This window comes from Pteropus medius, unplaced genomic scaffold, assembly GCF_902729225.1.
Source record: "Pteropus medius unplaced genomic scaffold, Ma_sr-lr_union100, whole genome shotgun sequence".
In the NCBI taxonomy this organism is placed as follows: domain Eukaryota; kingdom Metazoa; phylum Chordata; class Mammalia; order Chiroptera; family Pteropodidae; genus Pteropus; species Pteropus medius.
Window position 1 is genome coordinate 3,544,449 of NW_024345479.1, and position 16,168 is coordinate 3,560,616.

The window sequence follows — 16,168 nt, forward strand, 5'->3', positions numbered from 1 at the left end:
TCAATGACAAGGTGTGCCTGGGAAATACCTGCACTGTAATCTAGAAGCAATTTGGTCAGGAATTCCAGGGTCCTAGATACCCAGAATGTTGTCCATGAGGAGTCGGGTACCACATTCCCTCAACCCCACTGATTTCCAGCCCCGTGGGGCGGGCGCTGGCTGAGGCACCTCCTGTCTGGATCTAAGGGTGGGCCTCTTCCTGCTCTCCACTCCGCCTGCCTTTCTCTTTGGAAGTTTAAAGTTAGGGGATAAAACTAAATTCAGGGTGCCTGCCCCAGTGCGATGGCTTTGCGGGGGCGGGGCGGTGCAGAAGCAGGAGAGATGTTAGTGGAAACTTAAGAGGGCTTTCTGTGCGGGGGGTGGTCCTGGACCAGCTGTCCTGGGGAAGTTGTTACCTGGCAGGGAGGAGACACCAGCAAAGGGGACCTGCCGCCCTCTCCCAGACTACCTGGGCAGCTTCTGGGAGTGGTCGGGGATATCTGGGTCTCCCAGAGAAGGGGTTTCCTGACCCAGTGAACGCTCTCCGAAGAGTGAAGGTGGGCAGAAGTTGAGTGCACTGGCAACCTGCAGGAACGTGGGCTGCTAAGTAGTGTCTGCCGCTGTCATTTATCACTGCTGAGCTGGGCCCCAGCCACTGCCGGATTCTCGGGGAGCCTGATAGGTTATTTCTAGTATGTAGTGTCAGGGCAAATGTGTTCATTTTAACACTCTCTAGAAATAAACTGGAAATGTGGGCCACCACTCTTCTCCTGGGGCTGGGGGAGGGGTAAAAAGGACTAGGATTGGGCTGCCATAGCTCAGGGGTCCCCTCTGTTCTTGCGACCCCCCAAAGAAAGCATGACTTGCTCTTAGGACATCCACCAAACCAAGGCAGAGCCTGAGGCCTGCTGTTACAGTCGGGTGGGGTCAGGGGCTAGGAGACAACTGACGAATTCAGGAGCCTGGACACTCCACATACATTCTCCTCTGAGACACATAAGAAGCTAAATGAGAGGATGAGGTCTCTGAACACAGGCGTAAGGCACTTGACCAGGATCGCACAGCTTTGAAATGACAGCTGGGCTCAGCCTAGGTGATGGGGGAGCAGGAGAAACTGCAGCTTGCCCTGTTCTCTAGCCCAGGAGTCCCCATTTTGGGGCACCAGGGACCAGTGCTCCTCTGAGAATCTAACGCCTGATGATCTGGGGTGCAGCTGAGGTGGTGCTAGCGCTGGGGAGAGGCTGCAAATACAGATGAAGCTTCGCTTGCTCGCCTGCCACTCAACTCGTACTGCACAGCCCAGTTCCTAACAGGCCACGGACCGGTACCGGTTCACAGCCCCAGGGGCTGAGGACCATGCTCTAGTCCCTTCTGGTCCCTCCCACTTTTCCTTGGACACTCACTGATTTGGGTGGTTAGGGGTGAGGGCACAGCCCTAACTGAGGGGCGGGGAGGGGTCAACACTCTATGCCAGGGCTATGCCAGGGCAGGACAGAGACCACATAGTTTTCTGCCTGGTTGAAGAGTTTGGATTTTTCCTCTAGACACTCAAGAGCAATGAATGTATTTGAACTAGGCACGAGGTGTCACCTTTTCTCTTTTAAAATCTCACCTTGAAAGCCAGTGTCAGAACGGAGTGACTAGGAGCTCCAAGGCAATTGCCATAGTCCAGGCAAGGGTCAGTAAGGGCCCAGCCTAGGCCAGGTGCAGTCAAGAGAAGGGCCAGCGCCGAGGGATACTTGAGATAGTACGACAGGATGTGAAGATTAAGGAAGAGATGATATCGGATTTTTAGCCCAGGTGTGTGTGGGAAGCTGTGGGCCTTCACTAAGCTTGAGCGCACATGTGTTTAAGTGAACGGTCACAGGCCAACGTTTAGGACAGTCTTTATTGGAGCTTGGAATGTCAGCAATTCACCTTGGTCAGAGGCAGACCGTGTGAAAATGAGCAGCAACAGTGGTGGACACCCAGGTCCGGGCTACATTGGGAACCCTGCTCGCCTGCAAGCAGTACACAGGCACATGTGCACGCACACACTCTTCTACACGAACTTACACTCTCACACGTGCTCACTCACTCCCAGTGGGCCTGAGGCCAGGCGCCCAGCCTGCTCCAGTCTGCTCCCCACCTCTTGGAGAGGCCTCATCTGCTCTGGGGGGACCCTGGCGGGTTCTCAAGGAAACCGCTCGAGGACCAGGGCCAAAAGACCTGAAAGCTGCAGGCATTCCACGGTTTGGGAGAAAGGGATCCCGGAGGATGGGAGAGATTGCCAGGGACCAAGCAAAGGGAGGCCCCCTGGGCCAGTGGAGAAGATGCTGAAGAGGGGCTTGGGAGGGACAAGGTGGAAGAAAAGGCTGCCTCCTCCCCTCCCTCACTCTAACCGCACATCTGGGGCCAGAGCCCTGGGCATAGGGGGCCTGGGGAACATCAGGGGGTCACCTGTGTCCTATGAAGGCACTGAAATGGGGAGCAGATCCTGGAGAACCTGGACTCTCCCCCAAGTACCCCAAGGGGGAAGGAAGAAAGTAAAAAAGCAAGAAGGGTCTTACATGCTGGTTATGGGAGCAACGAGACTGGGGAAGCTCAAATCCTGCTTCTCACCCCAACCATGGGGTGGGTGATGGGCTGAGATGCAGCCCCTCTGGCCAGCAGAGGGGGGAGGGCCAGAGCCAGGACTGCCCCTCTGGTCTCCAGGGCAGTGAGCTGGGGAGCCTGGCCTCACCCGTGTGTCCGTGTCCAGGGTGGAGGCAGGAGGGAAGAACTGGAGCCTCCTGCCCCCGGGGCCAGGGCTACCAGAGCACGGCCCCGTCCATGTTCCCATAGCCTGGCTCAGCCCGCAGCCGCCAGTACGTGTTGTTAGTCACCCACCACTCCTTCCCGCTGCCGTCCGTCTGCCGCCTGGGGGACAAGAATCATGGAAGGGGAATGGTGAACATCCAGAATTAAGGCTTTCCTGAGATGCTGCCTCCAACTGCTGGCCCCACTCAAAGCAGGAAGGGGCCAGAGGGGAGGAGCGGGAGGCTGGATTGCAGAGACCCAGGGCAAGGGCAGAGTGACCTGAAGAAGCGAGCCTGGTGGACGATATTGTTCTCCTCCATCACTTTGCGTCTGTCTCGCTGAAGCTGCTCGATCCTTCTCTTCTGGGCCTCAGCGGCCTGTATGTTCCCCTCTTCCAGGTACCTGAGTAACCAGACAACTGTCAGCAGAACTGACCCCTCAGGGGCCCCCAAATCCAAGGCCTCCATCCCCCGCCCAGCTCTGCCGCCAAACAGGCCCCCATCTCCCTGAGGCACTCAAGGAAAGAAAGACAAAGTCCCAGCTCTACACAGAAACCCACGTGCGGGAGGGAGGAGCCTGGTGGTTCTAGGGCAGGGCCCGCCTAGCACTGACCTCTGGTCTGGCCGGAGCCGCGTATCTGTGGAAGGCAGTGACCGTTTCAGCTCTGACGTCAGCTCATTCAGCTCCAAGGCAAACTGAGTGAAGCCGAAGTTTCGCTCATGGTCTGGGGGCATTGAGTCTGGGGGGAAAGGCAGGGGCTGGGGCAGGAGGACTATGTCATAGCTGCCCTCACCCTGCCTAGGCCTCCCCGACCAATCCACTTACTGGGTTTCCAGATGCACTGACCACCGGGTGGGGGTCCCCGGTACAGTCCCTCGTGCCACTTCCCGAAGAGACGGTGGAGGACACGGCCACTCCGGCTGAACACAGCACCCTGCACCTCGTGGATGTTGGAGCTCCAGTACTTGGCCTGGGGTGGGGGTAAGGGTGGGGGGCTTAGGTAGGTGTCCCCTCCCCTTCAGCAGGGTGAGCGGCTAGGGGTGGCCAGGCAGGGTCAGGGTGGCGTGCCCACCTTGCAGAAGGTGATCTTGCAGTGGCAGGAGCTATCCTGTGTGTTCCGGATGAGCACCTCCCCATAGTGCTCGATCCAGCGCTGACCACTCAGGATGTTGTGAATGCAGGATGTCACCTTGTTCCACTCAAAGTGGTCCCCAAACCTGAGAGAGACAGAGCATGGGAGGGCAGCTGGCTGGCTGGCTCTGGAAAACAAGTGCCACCCTCAGCTGGGGAGCACCTGTCTCACTGGAACAGGTCACATGGGTCTGGTTCAGGCTGTGCCATGAAGGGTGACTTATAAAACAGGGCAACCTTCCCAGAAAGTATTCAACTAACACATTTCCATTCACTGATAAAGCTCCTATGTGCCTAAGTCATGGGGGTCAAAACATAGACAGGGCCCGTGGCCCTGGGTGCCGGGCACGGTGGTGAGTGTTCCATTTCCCTGTTTACTCCCTACTTCTATCAGTGTTATTCCTTACTCTCATCTTATAGAAGAGCAAACTCAAGACTCTGAGGCTTCAAGTCTTTTGCCGCTTGCATAACTATTGTCAGAATGAGGACTCCCAGTCAGGACTTCTGACCCCAAAGCCCAGGCTCCCCAACCCCTGCACCGGCCTCGGGCTCACTCCTGGATCCCGCTGGGCAAGTTTCTCTCCTCTGGCTGCGGTTCCCACCTGTAACATGAGCTGGATGAGGGGGTCTTAAATGTGGCTTCTGACCAGTCCTGAGATTAATTTAGGTTTCTGTGTGTGTGTGTGTGTCTGTCTACATGTATGGGTCTGTGCACACACATGCATGTACTGGCACGAGATCTCAAACACATTTCTTACTGTGAGTCATGGTCAAAAAAGTGTGAGAGCCGCTGCATCAGATGACCTCAGTGAGCCCTTCCAGCTCTACCATGATTTTTCACCTTTATTGGCAACTGTGGCAAATATAGGTGCAAAATATATAGAGACGTTGCCCCATCCCAAGCGGCTTAAGGCCAGACCTTCCTATCCTGTCCCTCCTACTACCTCCCCATCCCAGACTGGAGGATGGCCTGTGGACTGTACCTGGTTGCTGAGCACTTAGGAACACTCACCTGGGCAGGCTGACATTGACTGTCCCCACAGGCACAATCTCCAAGGATTTGCCCCAGAACTTGTTCTTCCACTTCATGTCTGGAGTTGGTGTGGGGGAGGGAGAGGGACAGCAGAGATTAGACGAGAGAGTGTTCCAGCCCCTCCCCCATCTGTCCCTCACCCCCAACTTCCTCTACTTGCCCACCCCTACCAGAAGATGAAGTTCTCTGATTCTGCATGGCACGCCGAGACAGGGGGGTGGTGGGAGACCTTGGTAAGCAAAGAAGTTCTCTCGAGGCTGCCCTTGAGGACCATAAGGTCCTCTCCTGACCCCAGGGCCCCCCAAAGTCCCTTACCTCCAGCCCCTGTTTCCCTGCCAACCAGAAGATGAGTTAGTTCCAGGTCTCTTGTCCCTGTCATCCTTGGCCACCACCCAAATTCCATCATCCTCTCTTTTCACATGAGGCCCCTCCATTCTGCCTTCTCACTCACTCCCCCTTGGAGCCCTCCTTGCTACCCCTGTCATGGAGCCCTCCAGAACCCCTGCTCAAGCCTATAAAGTCATGGAGCCCTCCAGAACCCCTGCTCAAGCCTATAAAGTCCTCTAGCAGTGACAGGTGGGGCCTCCACCATGCCCTGCCTGAAAGCCAACTGTCCCATAAGGACCCTCTTCCTCACCCTCTTCTCCCCCAAAACTGATCACCACCCTGCAACCTCCATACTACACCCTTGGAAAACCTTGGCCTTGTGCTCCTTGGAATAGCTCCATATCTGGAACCTTGAACTCCTGAATCCTACAAGCCTGCCTGGCTTGATCCTTTCTCCATTCCTGTTGCCTGTGGCTCCTGCCAAGACTTCTGGCTGTTCTGCTTTGTCATGGCCTGTTAGCCCCGTCTCCACCTCCTTCCTGCCCAGCTGAGACTGCTCTGTCTCTTCCAGCCCTCTCACCCAGCACCCTCAACAACCTGCTGCCATCACTCGCCACAACTCCAGGCAATGACCGGCCTCCTCCATGCTGTCCCAGGTCCCTGCTCTTCAGAACCCCCTACCCTTCCACAAAACAGATACACAGCACACGCTGGGAAACCTCTAATTCTGCATCACGTCGACACCTAGGCCCTCAGCATCACCACAGTCCTCCTCTGAGGGCCTACACCCAAGCCATACTCTTCAAACCACATTCAGAGGGAGAACAGAGAGGCCAATGCCTTCCACCAATTTACAGGCTCCCATCCCGACCCCCTGCCACCCGAGGGCCCCTCTCCTCCATGCTGCCTCCCACCCCTCCCTGCAGCCGCCTCACTCCTCCCATCCCCCGCCCCTCTGCCCTTTAGTCTTTCCCGCTACATTTCTCTTTCTCTCTGAATAGAAATATCTCCTGTTTCTTCCATATTAAAAAGAGTGACCCTTTTCTTTCTAGCCAGGTACATCTTTTCTCACACGTGCATAAAACAAACATGGGCAGCAGCTCTCCCCTCAGACGGGTGGGGTGGGGGCTCATTTTCTATTGTACACACTATCGGACTCTATGCACGTGTCATCATGTTTTCAAAAACATTTAAAATCTAAACAAAAAAATTGCCGCCACCCTTTACCGCCCCCTCTGGTTGCCACTCTCTCTACCTCCTCTTTCTCTCATGGTAACATTTTTTGGAAATAATCTGTATATATATATATATTTTTTACTTCCACTTTATGCCAACTGTAATCCAGCCTCGGCCCCCAGCCTTTGTCTGAAATCTCCCTCGTCAGGAAGCCGGTGACACCCCCACTGAGTCCCATGGCCCATTTGACCTCCCCCTCCCTTCCGTCCTCCACCTTCCCTGCCCACCCTCCTCTCCAGACCCTCTCCTGGGAGCAGTCTAGGACTTTACCCGTCATCTAAGCTGGTGACTCCCCGATCTGTCAGCCCCACCCAGTTCTCTCCAAGGAGCTCGAGGCCCACATTCCCCGGGGCCTGCTGGACATCTCCCCTTGGAAATCAAGCTCCCATGGACGGACAAGGAATCTCCCTAATTCAGTTACCTTCCTCACATTCTCTCCATCTTGCTGACTGGCTCTGCTGCACACCCACTGAAGCCCTCAATCCAGAAATTCGCGGCTACCCCAGCCTTCTCCCTCTCATCAACCACCTCCCCTACTCCTTAGCTGTAAGAATTTTCCGTTGACCACTGAGTCCTGTCAAGGGCAACACATAAATAGCTCTTGAATTCCTCCGTCCACCTAATTGAGCTGTCACGGCCTAAGTGCAGGTCCCCATCAGCTTTTAGGGTGATGACTGAAATGGCCTCCTAATGGCTTTCTCTGATCTGTCCGCACACCACTGCCTGAGTGTCCTTTATAAAATGTAATTCTGAGCATGTCACTCTACTGCTTAAAACCCTCCAAGGACTCCCCATAGCCTTTAGGATTTGAAACAAACAAATCCCTCCCTACCTTTACCTACAGGGCTCCTCAGAGCCTGCCTTGTCTTCCAGCCCCGTCTCTACCTCCTCCCAAACATGCTCCATCTGTTCCTTTACACTGTCTGAAACATCCCATTCTCCTCAGCCCCTCATACTCCCGGTGAACTCCAATTCGTCCTTCAAGACTTAGCTCAAGATCACCTAGAGCATGCCTTCCCAAGGGGAGCTGAAGAACCTCTTATAAGCTTCCATAATCCCCGCTCGGGAACTTGGTACACTAACTCCTTGTTTCAAGTCCATCTCCCACACTAAGCAGGGAGCTCTTCTGAGTAGAACCCTCTGCACTTCCACCATATGGCCCAGTGCCTGGCCCTGAGCCAACTGCCCCCTTCCTCTCCCACAACCTGGCCCCTCTGGAGCCCAGGTGCGTCCCTGCCCCAGACACCTACGAAGCCAGCCCCCATCTTCCAGGGCCCACACCTGCTCACTGATGAAGCGGAAGCCTCGGTCAGGCCGCTCACACTCGTAGGTCTCCCCCAGGACAGGGTTGAAGGGCTTGCAGCCCGCCCGGTGGTACGTGGAGGAGTAGGCAGAGACAGCAAAGGCTGCGATATACACCTGAGGGAGGAAGGGCAGGGGGATGCCACTGGGGGTGCTGGGGACCAGAGAAGGAGATGCCGTCCCACCATAAGCAAGGACTGGGGTACTGAGGCACAACTTCAGTGGCAAGGAGCAGCCCGGCCAGGATTTTTTGGGAGGCAGAAGCCGTCAAGAGGACGAGGTAGCCAGGTTGGGCCCGAGGGTGGGTCGGGGCTGGTACCATGCGCTCGCAGGGGTCAGCGATGCGGCTGGCCTGGTCCAGGAGGCCGCTGTACTCGAGCTCCTCACAGAGCCGCTGCAGAGTGTTGAGTGGCTCGTTGAGCTGCACAGGCATCGACACCTTTGACAGGTCCTTGCCGATGTTGTTACGCAGTATGTTCCACAGGCTCACGTCGGCCCCCGGCCCGCTGGCCGCGGGAAGGCGGCGGCGACGGGGCGGCCCTGGAGCTCTCCCTGGAACACACCCCCCTGGGGCCCACCCCAGCCACGTCACTCTCCCGGCATCCTGACGCAGGAGGCCCATAGGCTGGCCCACTGCCCAGCTGCCTCCCACCCTAAGACCCACTCTCAACTCTCTGTGGGGCAGGGCGCTGGGGATCTAATTCTCAATGAGCTCCCGAGGGGTTTAGGTGGGCAGCGGGGAGACCCTGTACCCCAGAAGCCCTTCCAGAATCCCCACTCTTGCCTTCTATTCCTTTCATACACACAGAAACTGATGTCAGGGTGCATATTATTCAGCCGATTTTATAGATGGGGAAACAGGCTCCGAGAAGTAAAATGGCATGTCTGAAGTCACACTACTAAAAAGTGGCAAGGTGTGATCTTCTCCCTCTCTCTCAGACCCTATGTGAACCTTCTCAGAAGACCGAACAGAGGCCAGCCCCTACCTGTCCCACCTCCGGAGCCACTTCTGGAACATGCCATAGCTCACAGTTTAGCTTTCCTCACCCCTTAGGGTCATCTCTGGAGTCAGCATCCAAAGGCCTCAGCTCACTAGTTACCACAAGGGACTGCCTCCCCAAGGGGCCTGGGCTTTGGACAACACCATTTCTCTGCCCACCTCCAGCCCCTCCCTGCCCAAACACCTGGCTGGCACCTTTCTGAAAGCGCTCAGCTCCCCTGAGGTCCAGCACCTCTTCAGACAGGCTGGTGGTGACTTCACTGGTGCACGACTCCTCCTCCTCTGAGCCCTGGGCCGGGACAGATGACAGGCCGGGCAGACAGGGCCTCCCCTGGGCAGCTGGGCAGTGCCCAGGGCCTGGCAAGACTGCCCAGCTAGCCCTTTGGTGGGAAGGGGAAGAGAACGTATTTGGGAGGCGGGTGGTCTGAGTCCTAAGACACAGCCCTAGGAGGCCTGGCATCACCTGCCACCTTGGGAGAGGGAGGGTCTGGCCTTTCGACTGTGGGGAGGAAGCTCAGAGATTTGGCAAGACACAAATGGAAGGGAAGTTGGGGATTATTGAGATTCAGCAGGGTGGGGGAACGGAGGAGCAGTCAGGGGAGCACTGGGTCTAAAATAGGGTCACAGGAAGCTGGCTGGGGTGGAGCTGAGGCAGCAGTTTCAGGAGAAGCCAATGGGGATAAAGCACATCGAACTGGAAGAAGAGTCCCCGGCACAGATTTCTGAGCAGGGCCTCTCAAACCCAGCGGTGTTGGACGTGTTCCCAGAGACGGCGGCTGAGGCAGAAAGGGTTTGGGAATCTACAGATCCTAGTCTCTCTGGACCCCGCCCCTATACTTGCAGGGTCCCCTCCCCTTACTGCCAGCTTCCCACCTTCCTCACCTCATTCTCAGAAGAGCTGGCGGATAGGAGAACCTCGCAGGCATCAAAGAACTCTGTGTGGGAATCAGCCAGGGACAGGATGCTGCTCTGGGACAGCTGGGGGGTCAGCTCTCGCCCCTTCATGTACAGAGCTTCTTGCTGTGAGAGCAGGATGGGTGTAAGGTCCCAGAGGCCAAGCCAGGAGAGTCAAGCAGAGGTCCCCTTGCTTGACATCTCCCTTGAGAGGGACTTTGACTGTCTGAGTCTGAAACCTGTCGAGCAGGGGCGAGCGCAGTGGAATGAACACCTGCGTGGGAGTAAGCAGACACGGTTCCACAATAACTGCTTACACTTTCTGGGCACCAACTCTGAGCCCAGCTCCTAGCCCTTTGCTTGCATGAACTCAATCTTGACACCCTACGAGGTACATGTACTTATTACCCCTGCTTTGCAGATTAGAACGCTGAGGCTCAAGGTCATAAAGCTGGCATGCAGTGGAGCCAAGTTCAAACCTGTGGACTAGAGCCCTAGAGTCTGTGCTCAGTCCCTACATCTCCACTCAGCCGGTCCACAAGTGTGGGAGCCTGGGCCCATCAATTATACTCTTTGAGTCTCAGTTTCCTCATCTACAAACTTGAATCACCACCTCACAGGCCTTTGAATTAAAAGTAAAAGCACTCTGCACACTGTTAAGGGATGAACAAGATGTGGCTGCTGCCAATTTTATGTGAAAGGGGTTGGAGCTAGAATTTTTAGGCTCCGTTTCAGGTCTGAAAACCAACCATGCCTTCACTCCTGCTAGGACAGAAGGCCCAGGAGAAATGGTCCCCACAGCCCACTCCAGTTCCTACCTCCTCAGGGTTGAGGGAACTGAAAGAGTCTGCCGTAGTGTCCGAGGAGATGGACAGTGAATGGAGGCGCCTCGGGCCAGCTGAGGCCTCAGAGACCTGCAAAGAGAGGATGAGGGGACAGGATGAAGCCCTCCCGACTCTGCCATGCAGAGACTGCCTGTGCCACACCCCCTTCCCAGCCCAGATCTGCCTGCACCCCCAGGCCTGCAGACTCAGCCTCAAGCCATCTCCTCTCACCAGCCACCATGTCCCCAAGCCTCACCCCGATCCTGGACAGCTCTGAATCCTGGTGCAGGTCCCTCAGTTGGTCCCGTTCGGCAGTGAGGGCAGCCAAGACACTGCTGAGGGAGCTGTGCACTGTGGGGGCAGGGGCGGGCCATCAGACTCTTCTTCCTCCCCCTCTCCCGCCTGCTCCTCGTCGCCCTCCGTCATACACTCACCCTTCTGCGCCAGGGCCCAGAAACTGCGCTGCAGGTGGGCATAGTCTGGGGGAGGTAGCCCACGGGGTCCTGAGTGGTCCCGAGACTCCAGGTAGCGAGAGAGGTTGGGAACAGAGCCATGGAGACGACCGACCTGTGGGTGAGGGGAGGGGTTGAAGAGGAAGCCTCCTTCAGAACATCCCACCCTGTGACTAGGGTCTACACCCCACCTCACCCGTCCAATGGTGTCATCCTTGGCAAAGCTCTGTGTGCACCACATGCGGCTGGTCCGTTTCCCCTTCTTGGGTCTCTCCGTTGTCACTGAGGCCTGGCAAGTCGAGGCGGGGGGAGTTTCACTCTTAGGGTGGAGAAAAGGGGCAGCAACCATCAAAGCCAGGAGAGGGGCAGGTGGTCATGGGAGAGGGTGCAGAGACAACTGACATCCCAGAGGAAGAAGACCAACATCCTGGCAGGTACGTGGGCACAGGAGGAAGGGGTCGCTCCAAAGGGGCAGAGAGATGGCCTTGAGGCAAAATGGACATGGGAGAAGAAGCAACTAGGCAGATGTGTGGCTCTCCTGAAAACAGCAGTGACATAAGGGGAACGAGGGACCTGTCCAGGGAAGTGATGGGATGAACGTGACAAGCAGGAGGGAGACCCCTGGACGGGAGCCTGCCTCCTCCCCTGGACCTCACCTGGTGTGTGGGGATCACAGGGGCTGAGGGGATTCGGTGCAGGGACTCCAGGCTCTGGAGGAGTCTGTGCAGTTCCTGGAGCTTCCCCTGGCACTCGGAGAGCTCTGTGGGAAGAATGAGGAAGTCCCTCTCCCAACGCTGGCCGGGGTGCAAAGTCTGTCCCCCAGCTTCCCTTCCTTCTCCAAAGACTTCACCTGGCGGCCAGGGAAATCCTGACACTGTCTCCCCCTCCCCCACTCATGAGCCCAAAGCAGTTCCCAGGTCCCGCCCTTTGGTCTGGCCTCACACTGGTTCCCCAAGAGAGCCGGCACCCTGATCTTCACTGTCTCCAGAGCACACCTCACCTCTGCTGTCTCCTCGCAGGCTGGGGGCCTCACTCTTTCTCCCCCCAACTTGGTTTGCACTTCCTCTCCCAGGCCAACATTCCTGGAGTAGATTCCTACTCTAGGAATATGACTCCAGAGAACCTCCGTCCCAGGCACGACTCCTCGGTGCCCCTCCCTACGCCAGCTGGCCATACTTTTTTTCTCACGAGGCCTGGCCCTGTGTTTCTGTCTGTCCATGTGCCTAGGGCACAAGCCCAGCCACCCTTTGTAAGACTGGGGCTCCCAGGGCAGGGCCTGAGTAGACGTGATCACCTCGGAGGCAGAGGCTTCTCCCCGACCAGACTGGGACTCCCTGAGGCCAGGATGAAGGTAACATTTTCTCCTCCTTGTGACCGCTGATGCCACCTAGACCTGACAATGTGGGCCCTACCCACCAAGACTCAGTGCCAGGAGCCCCTCACCATGAGAGCAGCGGTCTAGGCCATCACTGCCCCTCAGCCAGGAAGACACCTTCTCTCGAGGTCCAACCCCAGGAAGAGCCGAGGCACTGACTGCAGTGGGAAGCTGGGCACCAGGAACCTGTGGGGTGAGTCAAGGGTCAGGAAGGATGGTGCCCACCTCCCTGGGTCTCACAGTTCCCTGAATCCCCACATCTCCCGCCCCAGGGCCCATCTAACCTTCCGGTGAGTGGTGCCGGACAGCGGACCGCGGGGCACATCCAGGCGCTGGGCCAGGCGGTGGGCACGCAGTTGGGTCACCCAACTCTGGAACAGGTCCTGGGATTTGATCTGTAGAAGTGATGGCAAGGGAGAGGGATACATGGAAGGAGGACTGCTTTCCAAGAGGAAGAAGTCAGGGCCCTGGTCCCCAGGCAAGCAGGCTCTCCCGCTTTAGTGCCCAGCTTGTGCAGAGGCCCCATGCAGGGAGGCAGAGCACAGCTTCCCCAAGTGTCTGAGCCCTTAGTTCTGTGCCTGTTCACATAACAACAGACAGGGGTGGTTTGCCATTGGCTACTGGACACGATAGTAACTCTCACTTGTCAAACGCATGGACAGACAGACCCTCAAGCCCCTGTCCCCCTCTCTGTGTGCCTCAGTGCCTCTGCCAGGCTAGGGGCCAATCCACCACTTGGCTCCCAAGGATGTCACCTTGAGATGGTAGATGTTGTCTTCGGTGTCAAGGTCAATGCGCTGGGCCTTTTTGTTGATGGACATGACAGATAATCGGACATCAATGGAGCCATGGAGCTTCCCCTTGGTGATCTGGAGTGGATTGATGGTGGGGGGAAAGGGGCTGGCTTTAGACCCCTGGACCACAGAGCCACCATCTTCCTAAGGCCACTCTAGGTTCAAGGGCCAGGCAGTAGGTCCACCCTCATGCCCAAGTCACCGTAGCAGCAGGGCCTTGTCAGTCATGATCTTGTGAGGAGAACTCAGAAGTCACATTCTGAGCTTGAAGGAGTCACAGGACAGGAAAAACTATCCCACCCTCGGGAGTCCTCAAGGCCAAGGAAGAGAGAGCCTCGGCGGCCAGGCTTTCGGTTTTTTATTCCCGAATGAAACAAGGACAAGGATGATAAAGCTCCCCTTTCTTGGGTACTTTTGTGCCAGGCATAGTCTTGAGGGCCCTTACCAAGATGACAGTGACGCTACAAATGGGTGAGGGCACTCTCCCCATCTTAGAGATGAGGGGGCTAAAACTTAGGGAAGACACTTGTTCAAGACCCCACACCCAGGAATGGTGTACCTGAGATTCAGGCCCTGCTCTGGGGGATTCCAGAAGCTCCCTGCCTGCCCAGAGCATTCTGGAGCCAGACTCCTCCCGCCACCCTGGCCAGCCCCTGACTCACATCTTGCCGAGTGTTTGCGTAGCGAAGGATCCCATCCTCGAGCACAAAGTACCTCTGTAACGATGCCCGGGAGAAACAGGACCCAGGTAGCCAAGAGAAAAAGGTGTGGGGAGAGAGCAACCACATACATGGACCTTTCTTCTTGACACGCCCACACCCAGCACTGCCCAGCAGCTACCCAAACTTCCCCAACCCTCCACACATCTGGCCCTGCCCTTTGCCCTGCCCACCCTACCTTGTGCCAGCCCTTCAGAGGCCACTTCCTCTTCTTGAGCAGGTGGCCTTCCTGCCTCTCAGGCATGATATCCTCTGCACCCCGTTGGCCCCGAGGCTCTTCCACTACCTCCCACAGCTCAGAAGCCTGCAGTCCAGGACAGAGTGGGGGAGTGGCTGGTGAGACCCCACTACCTCCCACAGCTCAGAAGCCTGCAGTCCAGGATAGAGCGGGGGAGTGGCTGGTGAGAGCCAAGTGAGTCCCAACCCAATGCCTGCTTCCGGCCCTCAGACCTGCTGGGCACTGCTGGGCTTTGTAGACTGAGTGCTCTCTGCCAGCGAGGGAGGACCCCTCTCTTGGAAGTCCATGGAGAAGGGAGTGGCCACTCCCTGCTGAGGATGAAGAACAGGGTGGAAGGGGAAGGATGTCACCTTGTCCTGAGGGGGCCCTTGAAACAAGAGAAAAAATCCATTAGCACAGACCTGCTATCACCTCTACCTCTAATCTCTCCTGCATCCTGAGGCAAGAGCTCACCAACACATCTGCTCACCTGTCCCGCCTCTCCTGAGTCTGTCCCTATCTCAACTTGGGTGGGTGTCCCGGCCTACACCCTCTTTCACTACAGCCACTTCAGGCTAGTTCACTGAGAGGTAGGCCAGTCCAGTAGAGAGAAAATCACGAAAAGTCTGCCCAGCCCCACCCTGGTGCACATTCTTGGGCTCCAGGAAACACTCAGTGCTTTCTCTGGAAGATTCCCTGGGGGTGATCAGAGGTGAGGCAGGGGAATGAAGAAAGAGGCTCTCAAACAGGCCAGAGGAATTCAGAGACTAGACAAGCAAGATCTCAACCCAGCTCCTCTTCCTTCAAGAACTCTGCACCCATACCACCATGGCTTGGAGACTGCTCTGCCATGACACCCCGACCCCCTAACCCCTTCATCCCAACTCCCCACCAACTGGTCCCCATATCCTCTAGTTCTCGGGCTAGTTTTCTGCACAGAGAAACCGAGGCCTGAGAAAGCCCCCCTTTCCCCTGCGCCTCCTCTCATCAAACACAAGGATGCCCACCAAAGCCTCACATCCCCTTTCTACCATCCCAGTCTTTGGGGCTCTTGAGAAGTACTACCCACCCGGAGAGAGCAGGGGACTAGGCCAATGGAGACGCTGAGGCAGGAGAGAAGAGGCAGCTAAGAACAGGCAGGGGTCCACACACGTCCCGCAGCAGTGCCCACAGGGGCCCGTGGCACCAGCCCTGGCCATCCTGGCTCCACAGGGACATCAATAATGCAAGAGGCTCTGTGCATGTGAGACGGGGGAGGGGACTAGAGGGGCGAGGTTGGCCTGAGGCTGGGGAAATAGCTCAGATCTTCTAGGAGCTTTTAAGCACCTGAGGAATTGAGGCCAGAGGGAACAGGGACTTGGTGGGGCAGGGGTGACTGGGAGGCCATGGCAGAGGGGCCCTTGCTGCCAGAAGCTGACCCAGGGGGTGAAACTCCTGCATTCAGCCATTGAAAGTTCCCAAACTCTCCTTGTGTTTGGGTATTCCTGTGCCCTTTTCCTGGCCCTGTGGATCCTGGCCTCTTGCTGCTTGTAGGTGGAGGGGGAGGCTCTGTTACTAGAGGGTACTGGATTGAGGTGAGCCAGGGGGGTGTCCCCTCTCCACCTCCATTCCCGCCCCCGTCTCCGGAGAAGCAGACCTGCCAGCTTCAGGTGTGAGAAAGCCCTCACGGGGAATGTCAGTTGATGCCAGCGTGGCCCCCTTACCCCAGAGTCCATGGACGCCAGTGCTCCTTGGCCCGCACACTGCTCCACCTCTGAGTCACCGTCCCGAGTCGCCCGCTCCCTGCTCACCGGGCTGAGCAGTGGCAGCAGCTGCTGCAGGAACCAGGAAGGAAGGAGACGGCGGAGCCTCCCCTCTCGCCGGATCTCCCCACCTTCCCCTCCCCCTGTCCCTCCTCCCGCCAAGCTCCGGGCAGCCGCTCAGCTCTGCCCCCCTGCTCCCCGGAGGACTCAGGGCCGAGTGACTCCCCAGCACCGAGGAAGCTTGGGAATGGGTGCAGAGTCCCCACTGGGCACAGTTCCAAAGGGATTACAGAGGACGGGGGAGCTGCTGGCTTCAAGCCAATGGCGGTAAAGGGTTTACTCAGACTAGTGTGGCCTTGATCCCA

General features: G+C 57.1%; 1 protein-coding gene across 2 annotated transcripts; it reads right to left on the minus strand.

Moving 5' to 3' along the window:
* Positions 1–1,848: 1,848 nt before the first annotated feature.
* OSBPL7 (oxysterol binding protein like 7) lies at positions 1,849–15,929 on the minus strand. 2 transcript variants are annotated; one of them, XM_039873692.1, is made up of 23 exons: positions 15,765–15,929; positions 14,295–14,449; positions 14,023–14,148; positions 13,788–13,841; positions 13,087–13,200; positions 12,616–12,726; positions 12,400–12,517; positions 11,613–11,716; positions 11,153–11,275; positions 10,939–11,071; positions 10,761–10,855; positions 10,499–10,594; positions 9,669–9,806; positions 8,982–9,075; positions 8,106–8,353; positions 7,766–7,903; positions 5,091–5,150; positions 4,901–4,983; positions 3,830–3,974; positions 3,583–3,727; positions 3,370–3,496; positions 3,037–3,159; positions 1,849–2,877 (listed from the first exon to the last, which is right to left on the minus strand). In XM_039873692.1, the coding sequence occupies exons 2-23, from the start codon at positions 14,367–14,369 to the stop codon at positions 2,769–2,771; spliced, it is 2,559 nt and encodes an 852-aa protein (XP_039729626.1). In that variant the 5' UTR covers positions 14,370–14,449; positions 15,765–15,929; the 3' UTR covers positions 1,849–2,768. The 2 variants fall into 2 exon arrangements, with proteins under 2 accessions (XP_039729626.1, XP_039729627.1); XM_039873693.1 differs by having other exon boundaries at positions 11,153–11,245; positions 15,765–15,928.
* Positions 15,930–16,168: the final 239 nt, after the last annotated feature.

What these genes read in the sequence shown, in the direction of transcription:
- OSBPL7 (XM_039873692.1), bottom strand. Translation starts at nt 14,369, where the DNA reads ATGGACTTCCAAGAGAGGGGTCCTCCCTCGCTGGCAGAGAGCACTCAG. An exon ending in AGCCCAGCAGTGCCCAGCAG is followed by an intron (nt 14,149 to 14,294) that starts GTCTGAGGGCCG and finishes CCTGGACTGCAG; the next exon opens with GCTTCTGAGCTGTGGGAGGT. An exon ending in CGGCTCCGGCCAGACCAGAG is followed by an intron (nt 3,160 to 3,369) that starts GTCAGTGCTAGG and finishes CTGGTTACTCAG; the next exon opens with GTACCTGGAAGAGGGGAACA.